The following is an 11,353-nucleotide window of genomic DNA, read 5'->3' on the forward strand; positions in this document are numbered from 1 at the left end:
AAAAAAAAAAAAAAAAAAAAAAAAAAAAAAAAAAAAATTTTAAAAAAAATCATGATTTTTTACCTTTGAATTCAACCATAGAACTTCAATGCAGAGTGTGTAGTTGCAATCATTTTAAAATAGAAATTTAAATTATTACTTTTAATAAAAATATCCCTTATTCTAATTGATTCAAACACACAGGATTCCCTAAAATCACATACATATCTTCTGAATATTACAAAGTTATATTCATCTAAGTATTACATAAATGTAGCACCTACCTTCTAAAAATAGTTTCAGCTAAAGAAGATTCAAAAACCAAAGGCCATGTCATCAAAAACACAACTTAAGAATAGACTAGAGATGTTTTCTATCTGTTGTAAAGATGAGTGACCAACTGACACGTTGCTTAGTGTACTACAAAATGTAAGTTATTTAATTGGAGATCACAAATACTCTCCAAGTAACGACAATTACAAATTGTCATACCTAACTCTAAAACTTATTTCCCCTCAAGTTAAGGTGGATTTACTTGACCTTAGTAATTCTTACTTTTGTTTTTCATCAATTTCTGTAATAGCTATGCTATAATGTGCCAGTGAATAGTCAGTGACAAGAGAAAGCTGGAGCTTCAAGCCATTAGCTGTTTCAGAACTCCATTCTTGTTGAAAATAACCTATACAACCATCACTCTATTCTTTGGTAAATGTTTGAAAAATTAATTTCGATATCAAATGCTTTCACAGCATGGGAAATGTCCATCAACCATTTCACAGGCACAGAAATATTTTAATTATTAAGTGCAGTTATTTTCATGATACTTGTTAATGTCCTGATAAACCTGTATGAAAATCAGTAATGGTAAGCAGTAAGGCTTTGGTATTTTCATAAAGGTAAATTTCAGATCATAGCTCAGAAGAAATATTCAGTATGCTACAAGTACTTGAGCACTCTGCAGAGGAGACCATCTTTTGCAACATTAACACATTTGTTCACGCTGCTCAGGCCTTATGATCATGATGAAGCCTCACATATTTTTCAGTTTCACAAAGCTCTGGGAAGAAAGCAAACTCAAAGCTGTTGGATATTTGATGATGCACTGACCAACCTGCCACAGAGACTCAGGGGAGACACAGTTATTAACACGAGGGCTGCATCTCCCTCCCAGCATGCTCTCCTGGCCTGACAGTGATAGCACAACATCCTCTGGTTTGACAAGCGAGTGGGGAACACATAAACAGCAGGTCATACCAGTAAAGGCTCATCAGGGACACTGGTGGAGAACTCAGCCGATGCTGTGCGGACAGTACCGAGTCCAGTGAGAGACACATTGGAGAGTCTTCTCCTTCTCACGCCGCTGCAATTGTTGGGGATTTTAAATGCACATCTCTTATGGTAATTCAGACCACATCCTGAAAAACAAACATAAAAATAGCTCCCATTTCACCAGAAATTAAATCTATTCCATATTACTTATAAATTAAGAATTTGAAAACACAGCACGACATCATTTTGTCTGATGCTACTTGGAAATACAAATTTTCCTCAGTGCTTTCTCTGAGTCCCTTCCTTATTTAAACATGGTTATCAGATTCCTACTTTATTCTAAAAACTCAACAACTTCCCTGGTTGTTTGATTGCTTAATTTTTATTTATGTATTTGTGACATTCTCAATATAATGAACTTGGGTTTAGAGAGATCTACATATATGTTTACAAATAGATTAAACCATTTTTAGCTGTTATAGTTTTAAATATATATGACTACATAGTGGAGAAAATTAATTATAGTTCCTCACAAGTTTGGCATGAGACTGATCTTAAGCTTGTCTCTGCAGCTTGTATACATGACCCTGAACAAAGTATTTTATCTCAATTATAGATGGGAATCTGTAAAACAGAGACAAAATTAACTGCTTCACAGAATCAAGATAATATAAAGTATATACCCTTGTTGGTTTCCAAGTAGCAGGTAGATGGAAAAATATTTCCCACTTTGGGAAGTTTTATTATATATATAATATATATTATATATTAATATATATATTAATATATATATTAATATATATTATATATTATATATATAATATATTATATTATATTAATATTATATTATATTAATATATATTAAATATATATATATATAATATATATATAGTATATATATATATATATATATATATATATTCCCCACATAGCTGGCACCTGTTACTCATAATTTCCCTGTGTCATAAAATAGGTCAGACAACTTTTCATAACACATACTTCACAGTTCTGCCGCCCAGATGAAGCTATGGCCCTGGGTATGGCTTCCCCGGAGAGCAAAATGAGATGTATTTACTTGCTTATAGTTTTGTGGGTATGTAGAATGCAAAAGTTATGAAGTCATAGAAGTATCTAACAAGATTTCAAATAAACGCCTAGGAGGATAGGTACTAGAGCAGTTAAGCATCCCTGTAGGCTTGAAAGGGCAATGAATGGCTGTATGAGAGAGATGATGAAGATGCAATGGAAACCCAGCAAATTTGGAGATGCCGTAAAAATGGGGTGTTGGCTGAGCAAAGACCATCATCGTTGAGAGCAGGCCTAAGAGAGAATACCTGAGCTACATACAACCAGCAAAGCCAATAGAGCAGGGCTGCCTAAGTCAGCTAGAGAACACGCCATGCTACCTTGTAGCCTAGATGCTGGGCATGAAGCTACAAGATTTGATATTTGCACTTCTGGGTATTTGAAAACATAGCACGGTATTTAGGTATTTGGGTATTTGGTCTTGTTTGGTATAGTGATTCTTTGTTATTTTACAGCACCCTTTTGAATTTGAATGCTTACCCTGTTTCACTAAGGGTTGGAAGTATATAAGAAGCAAACAGACAAACAAGAACAAAAACAAACAAAACTCCAGTTTACAGGTAAGAGGTCTTGAGGAGACTCGGACTTGGAATTTTGACAGATGCTGGCATAGTGAAGTTATGGCACTTCTTAGTGGTGGACTCAATACATTTCGCATGATGAGACTGACATACAGCTTTTGGGCAGCTAGGACAGAGTGTAACAGTTTGCATTTTGAATGCCTACTGGATGCTCCTGTGCTGATGACTGCCCAGCTGGCAGACTGCTGGAAGGTATGGGAATGTTAGCAGGAAAGGATTAGTTAGAAAAATATGTCACTGGGACAAGCTTGACAGTGTACAATTGTCTCAAATGCCAATCTCTCAGCTGTCATGAGGTAAGTGATACTGCTTAGCTGTGAATTCTTTGTCCTGGTGTTCTGCCTCATGGTAGACCCAGAGACAATAGAACCAAGGGACTTAAATGCCTGACACTGGGAGTGAAGCTGTATCTTTCCCTCTTTAAAGTTCTAAATGTTGTGTAAAAATGAAAGAAATCTAGTCAAAACCACACACCCGAGGCGTGGTTTCTTCTAGATTTGTTCTCTCTGAACTTCCAATCCATGGGTACAAATTAAACAATTATGGCAACATTATTTACTTGTTGTATTCCAAAAGGGTGACCATAATGGCCACACTTCAAGGCAAACCATTTTCCCAAATCAAGACTACAGGGGAGGGACAAATGAGCTCTTGGGACTACAGGGTAGTGTTCTTGCACACTGAGGTGTCAAATTCAAGGAGTTCACTCTGGGAGAAAGCTCATACCACTGTCTGTGTGAAGACATGCATAGGACTGCCATTTTTCTCACTCAGTATCAGGGTGATCTTGGATGGTTTGATTATCCACCCAAATCTCAGGCTGCTTTTAAAGCAAATTATTGCAATTTCTGGCTTAAAGAAGATGGAAATCTTAGTTTTAATTTCTGGCTAACATATCTCATGCACTACAGTATAGAAAACTTGAGGAAAGGGGTAACAATTAGGTTTATAGATGAGATCAGAAGTGTCAAAGACAGAAAATTTCAGAACTAAATGAAATATTGCATAAATGGTGGCAGAGATATCAAGATGACAGCAGGAAGCTCATGAGTGGGGACAGTGCCAACTGAGGCACACAGAAGCTGCACCTTCAGCTCAACATTAATTGTGGAGGGGGCAGAAAAGAACTCACCTTCACATTTAAGGCCTTGGCGCACCAGCCCCCACAGCATTTCTCCACAGTGATCACAGAAAGCTGGGGCTCTGTATGAATGAACGAAGAGAGCATGGGGCCGGATCTGGAAGTCTTCAAAGGTGGCCGAAGCTGCAGAAAGAGCATATTGCAAAAGAGAGTGAGTGGATATACCCATCTGCAAACAAGCATGCCAGGCAATCAGTGAGTAAACAGGGGGCTAACTCTGAAAACTAAGGTATGGAAAACCAGCCACATGTAGTGCTGTATATTTGTGATCAGCACGTGGGAGGTGGAAGCAAGAAAATCTAGGGCCAGCCATTGGTATAGACCGTGTTCAGTGTTATCTTAGGCTACAAGATACATAGTCTTTGCACCCGACAAATCATACAGAAAATGAGAGGTAGCATGGCTTGTACTTTCACTCATTAGGTTTTAAGCATATGGTCCCTGGTTGGTTGACTATGCTCCAGAGGATGACGCACACTCATAGATTTATGGGGATCATGAATTAGACTCAGGAGTCATGAGGCAAGAAATCAATATGGGAGTGAGGGTGATTCTGGGAGGAGCCAAGGAGAGGAGTGGAAATAGACTATGATCAAAATACACTGCCTGCTTGTATAAAATTCTCAACGGATTAATAAAAGCATTATACTAAAAGTATTTGGTTTGTCTCCTAAGGTATTCAAATGCACTAATAAAAATAAAAAGTGACAGACTGAATTTAAACACTGCTTTCAGATAAGACAAACAGTATAAGGAGGAACATTAAAGTGTAACTGGAGTACAGATGTCTGGGTACATCCTTCCACTGACCATCTTCTTCTTGGAGGGACAGAGATGGATTAACACTTGAAAACTGAAACCAAACATTAAAAGTGTAACCTCTAAATAACCCTGAAGCTTCTTCATGAGCACGTCAAGTGGAGGGATTAATAGGCACGGACCAGCTGTGGTGTCTTCTGAGAAGAACATGGATAAACTATGTGCTTGATGGAGGGCCCTTTTGTTATTTACTAAGTACTGTCTACTTCATGAAGTATGCATAAAGAAAACTAATGCATATGAATTCAGCTATAGTGTTCAATGTACATTTTTATGTCATAAAAGTGGCCCACATTTCTATTAGTGCTCAAATTAAGGAAGAGAAAGTGAAAGACTGGTAGAGTTGCATCTTTCAGACTTCTCTGCTGTTGTAAGCTCAGATGCAATGCTCACTACTATGGCAGATGGTGCTCCCCTGGCAACCAGGAGAGCTGCAAGAACCACTGACATCACCTATGAGATAGCACACATAATCACCAGGAACCTCAGCATCCCCTCTCGAGGGGAGAAGGGTTGCATGATCACGGTATTCTCTAGCCCCTTAAATCTGCATCTCCACTAAGAACAGAAGACCATCCTGGAGGCTCAATTCCTCAGGTTTTATACCTAGTGAATTTTGGCATAAATATATTGCAAATCAGATACTATGTTGATTAACAATATTATTGACAATGCTTTTCTAACTCAATCAGTAAAATGCATGGTTATGATTCAAGGTAACAATTATACACACTGGTGATTTGGTCAAAGTGTATCTAATCTGGAGAACGTTAAATTCTCCTTAAACTTCATCTCTTGAACTCATAAGCAATTTCCCCTCAAGACCATTAAACAAAATGCCTGAATACATTGTGCCAATCCTTCATTCCTAGCCCCCTTCACCATTGAATCCACCCTTTCCAGGACCAAAAAACTATGACAATACTATGACAGTAATTAGTTGAATAATTATTGTAGTTTTCAAAATAAGAAACGCTAGAATTTGACAATACAAATAGCAAGCTGCGTTGAGACATTTGAGGAATTAATCAGGAAGAATATAAATAATTAAACTAAACATTTTCAATGACACCTCCCCCTCCAATTTATGGCAGAGAGATTTGTGTTTTTTTTTTTTAAAGGGATTAACATTCATAAGCAGTTAGCACCCTTGACTTATGTTTAAATGCCACATTACTAAAGTTCAATTTTAATATTCTCCTGTTAATTTTAGAATAATTAAATACATTTTTAAAATAAAACTACTAAGCATGGTGAGGTTTTGCATCCATTTGAAATCAAAGTACAACATCCATTCATTATGAATTTACCTGTTCTGCACCCTGGGGGAAATCAGCATTAGCTGAGTATATGCATGCAGGCTCCCCTAATCACAAAATCGCACTTCAGAGATAATCACCTAGCACAGGCAAACAAAGTGAAGGCTGCAATTCCATTTCATTTAAGTTTTGGAATCAAAATGGACAGATAAGAATAGGAATATTAGCATGTCTAGAGATTCCAAGAAGGGAACAATGAGCCTGTCATAATCAATCAGCCGACCTAAATTAAAACGATATGACAGGGAAACAAACTGAGCACAATGGGCCCTCATACTGGTATTTGTGTCTCTTTGATTTGCTCTATTCACAGTCTATTGTTACACTCCAGCATGCAAGAGAGGAGAAAATGACATGCTTTCCTTAGTCACCGAGCGTTTGAAACAGGTAATTGAGTCAAAAATCTTAATATAATCAGTAGTTCTTTACAGGTTCATTATAAATTGTTGGACAAAATGGACTAAACTGGTTAGCAGTTCAGAGGAAATGAGGCTTCTGAAGCAAAATAAATCATCTCTGGAGGTCAAAACTATTTGCATAATAAAGTAAAACAATGTCAGATCTTCCATGATTTTCCGTAAATTTTTTAACATCTATTTTGGCAATTTGGAAGCAGCATTAACTCTTTGCAGATGTGACAGGTTGGAACTGATATGCGACAAAGATGTTTTAAACACCATTTTATTTGATGTTTCTACAAATAATCTAAGATGCTGATATTGTTACCCTACTATACATATGAGAAAACTTGAACAGAAATAAAGGTATGATTTGGGTAAATGTAGAGTCTGGACTCAGCCAGGCTTGACAACAGAATTGTAGAGACTCAGCTATCACACCTTAATATTCTTTAAAAATAAACTAGAGAAGTGTATAATCATTGAAAAAAAACATTATTTTAAAACAGTGTCATTATGTGTGATGGAACACAGTTAGTCCCAACAGCACAGAAAAAACAGGAGTTGCTCTAAGCTCAAGGTAGGCTAGCTCACTCAAAGCATTCAGGCCAATATAGGCTATAGAGAAGATGCTGTTTCCAAATATCAAAAGGAAAACTGGACACTGCAACCCAATGTGGTATTTAACCTTCAATAGGTATGTATTCCTATATCAGAGGCAGTAAAAATGTTAGGGAAATTACAAATATCATTTCTGTTTTATCAGTCTATTAAAACATATGTTGCATAAAATTTCTGATTTCAAATCCATCCTATCTAATTAGTTCAGAGTTACAAGCAATAACTGTGTTTAAAAACAAAGGGAACCAGTAGTTTCTAATGAATTGTAGCTTGTGCTACATGATAACCCGTGTCATCACACAAGTCCTCCAGTCTAACTCAAGTACAAGGCTTTGAAGGCTCTCATAACCCTGAAGACATCTTCTTCCTTAGCATGAAGAGTATTTAAAGAAGTGTGAATGCCAGTACCCCATACACATTCACACTGTTGCTGTATCAGCCTCCCAGTCCTCAAACATATCTATAACAGACATGCAAAAGTCATGTTTTGAACTTGCTCTTTCCCAGGTAGGTGGACCCCACTCTACATCATTTTGCAACATTTGTAAAGACTCAAGCCATAGGAAGCCTTTATTTAGATCTTCCAATACTCCTTTGTAGCCACTCCTCACTGTTCACTTCTAATTACAAACCTTAAATTTAAGTTTCCCATGCCTTCTAAAGTCAATCCACAAAAGGGTTAATGGCCTAAAGCACAGATTCCGATTATATCATGCTTTATTTATCATGCTTTGGGTGGATTGACCCAAAGCCTACTATGCAATAATGGATGAAAGAAGGTTATCTGTTAATGTGAGGTAGAACCAGCCCCATACATAATCAGAAAGTGTATCAATATTAGTAGGGAAAGTAATTGTGAGTTCTTGAGTCTGTCACTGAAAGGCATCCTACACTTCTCTGCAGGATGGGTAGTTTAAAACACAGGGAACAGACAAGGAAAGGGAGAAATATATACCATATATTATATATATATGACATCTATAATAAGATTATCCTTTGTATAACTGCTCAACTATAAGATTATCTTTTGTATAATTACTATGTCTTCTTCACACTTATTTAGTATACTGTGATGACAGTTAGATAATTCGATTCCAAACTTCTGATGGCACCTGAATGATGCCAACAGATAACTCCTACATCAATGATGGTAAGATCACACCTGGGTCTGTCTCCATGCTGCTCCCTCCCTCCAGTCCATCCAATCCTGTCCTTAGGGGTTGGATAAACATGCTTCATCTCCATGTCACTTCGGTTACAGATTCTCTCTATGTGCACAGCTGCTGAAATCATCCTCACCTTGCAGAGTTTATTAAAACTGGGAAGAGTAAGCTTTAGGAAGACCCCAGAACACCCCAACAGCAATATCATTCAATGGGTTTTGATTCAGCCACTTGCTATATCTTCACATAGTTGAGAAGATAAAAAAATAATTTTCCACTTTTGACTTAACAATCTCATATGGAAAATATGAGTGAGGTATAATGACAAAAACATAGGGTGCTGTGAATATATCATGCCAGAAATCATAGCAACCATGACAACAACAGAACATGTAGTTAAAGCCACTGGTTAGGCAGCTATGATAGTTCTGGAAGTTTTAAGTGTGTGACTCAGTAAGAAAAGATGGAAAGCAAAGCCGAATATGTTGTATTACATGCATCTACTAAATGTTCTTTTGAATAAAAAACACAGTAATCAAACACACACACACACACACACACACACTCATGCACACAGTTCTACCTGGAATAGCATAATGTAATGCAAATTAGAAACATAAAATAACCTACTCTAATAAAGGGTAAACTGATGTAAACAAAAAGGAAATGTACCAGAGACAGAAGTGGCCATTGAAAAGCAGGTGAGGTAGGAAGGACAAGGCTGAAGAAAATACAAAAAGGCCTTGGGGCAGCTTTTTAATGTGGACACATGAGAAAAATAGGAGGCGGGAGCCTGACCCATCACAGATAGGAGTTCAATTCTAAAGTACAAAATGAGGCAAATGATTCCATTGCAATCATGCTTAGTGCTTTCTATAACAAATGGACCAACTTTAATAAAACAGAGGCAGGAAGAACATGTTCCAGAAGGAAATCAAGTTTAGAGGACATAAGCAGATTATCCAAGATTCAAGGTCTTTAAATAATTTCTTTTGTTATTATTGCTTCTGTTCTCCAGACAGGCTTCTCTATGTAGTATTGGCTGTCCTGGAACTTACTCTGCAGACCAAGCTGGTCTTGTACTAAAAGATCTGCTTGCTTTGCCTTCCTAGTGCTGGGATTCAAGGTGTGGACCACCAGGCACAGCTCTAAATGAATAATTTTTAAAAGACCCAAATAAATAGTATTTGGGGTTAGAGAAGCCTCCTTTCATGGAATCAACTATACACATTACTTTACTTTTATTTTAAATTTTATGTACATGGGTGTTTTGCCTGCATATATATCTATGCATCACATGCATGCCTGGTGACAGCAAAGGCCAAAAGATGGAAGTGATGCCTCAGGAATGCAGTTACAAATGGTTAATGTGGATGCTAAGAATTGAGCCATGGTCCTCTAGAAGGGCATGCAGCATGCTTAAACATTCAGCTCTCTGGCACCTATATAAGCTTTCTTAATTTTGTATTTTTGAGAATATAGTATATTTACACCATCCTCCATTCCATTTTCCTAACTCTCTCTCTCTCTCTCTCTCTCTCTCTCTCTCTCTCTCTCTCTCACACACACACACACACACACATTTCTTGTTCTTTTTTATATTCATATTTTTCATTAATTATTGTTACATATATAGTTATGTACTCATACACACAAACACACATCCCTAAATATATAAGTACAACCTACTCATTTTGTTTTGTGTGTTTTTTAGGGTTGGTCATTTGGGACTGCATAGCTCACAGGTGCCCTTTCCTAGGGGAGACCATGTCTCCCACTTGTGGCACTCCTTAGTTGCCTGTAGTTCTTTAACCCAGCAGGGGTAATGCATCCTTAACTCCTAATGAAATCTTACTGGGTACAGTGAAAATATTCCAAAGACTTCCTCTACAAGAATAAAAGTATTTTAATAAAAATGAAAAGTTTTGCAGAAGCAGAAGGAAGATATTTAGACCTACTTGAAAGTAAGTATTTTATAAAGTGATATTTTTAAAAGATAGATTGTAAGAACAAGAACTAAAAAGGAAGGCATACATAATAATCTAGACATATAGTGTACATATGAATTTAAAATAAGCTAAAACCACAACAGATCAACAGAGGTGGGTCATCCTATAAAAATCATACATAACTAGCAAACACAGGAGCTCTATATCTTAGACTCTAAGCCTTTGGTCAGAGCCTCTGCGAGAGGGAGGCTCAGGTTAAGTCCTGCACTCACTAAGGAGCCTATCAGGCCCTGAGGGTTAGTTCCAAACCCAGATAACATAGATAGCCCTGATCAAAGTCTATGAAATCCTAAACAAAACCAGAATAAAGAGGAGGAAAAATTGAGAGGAAGGAATGGAGTCAGAGTTGATACAAAAAACAAGACAGGACATGTATATAGTGTACATGTATGAAAACATGAAAAAATGTACTAATAGAAAAGTAAAAATTAAAAATAATCTTATCTTATAGTCTCTTATTAAGTATAGTCACAATAGGTTTATTTATAATAATTAAAATTCACAAGTCACAAAAAGCTAATTATGTTTACTGATTTCAGGTATATAGGATATAATCATACACTCGGGAAATTTTCTATATACTGTTAGAAACCACACTGTTAGATGCTCAGGTGATATTCAATTAGGGAAATGACTAACCATTCTACCTGACTAAGAAAGAATTCTTTCCCCCCACTCTTCACTCACTCCTTTTTCTTGAACCACAAGACAACAGGCCATAAGAAATGTTTCATGGCAGTATGAGCTCCTATTCAAGAGGTCGTTCATGATGTCCTCTTGAAGGGGTTACAGTTAATACCCAATGTGGCTCATTTTCCTTTTTCATAAGGCTTTGCACTCCATAGTCATCATAGAATATTTATTTCAGAGATGGCACTAAGGCATAAATAGCAACAGAACAGACATAAGAAGTATTTGTTAACTGTAATGCTAATTGCAACAGGGAGGGAGGGAGGGAGGGAGGGAGG

The 11,353-nt window shown here is 36.9% G+C and overlaps 1 protein-coding gene across 1 annotated transcript in view; it reads right to left on the reverse strand.

The window, feature by feature from the left end:
* Prkd1 (protein kinase D1) overlaps window positions 1-11,353 on the reverse strand; it is a 284,174-nt gene that overhangs the window by 77,443 nt on the left and 195,378 nt on the right. Inside the window, exons 3-4 of the mRNA XM_029484814.1 lie at window positions 4,048-4,179; window positions 1,234-1,394 (exon numbers count right to left, since the gene is read on the reverse strand). Coding sequence (XP_029340674.1) covers window positions 1,234-1,394; window positions 4,048-4,179 — 293 coding nt within the window. The remainder of the gene's footprint in view (window positions 1-1,233; window positions 1,395-4,047; window positions 4,180-11,353) is intronic.

This window comes from Mus caroli, chromosome 12 (genome assembly GCF_900094665.2).
Source record: "Mus caroli chromosome 12, CAROLI_EIJ_v1.1, whole genome shotgun sequence".
Taxonomy (NCBI): domain Eukaryota; kingdom Metazoa; phylum Chordata; class Mammalia; order Rodentia; family Muridae; genus Mus; species Mus caroli.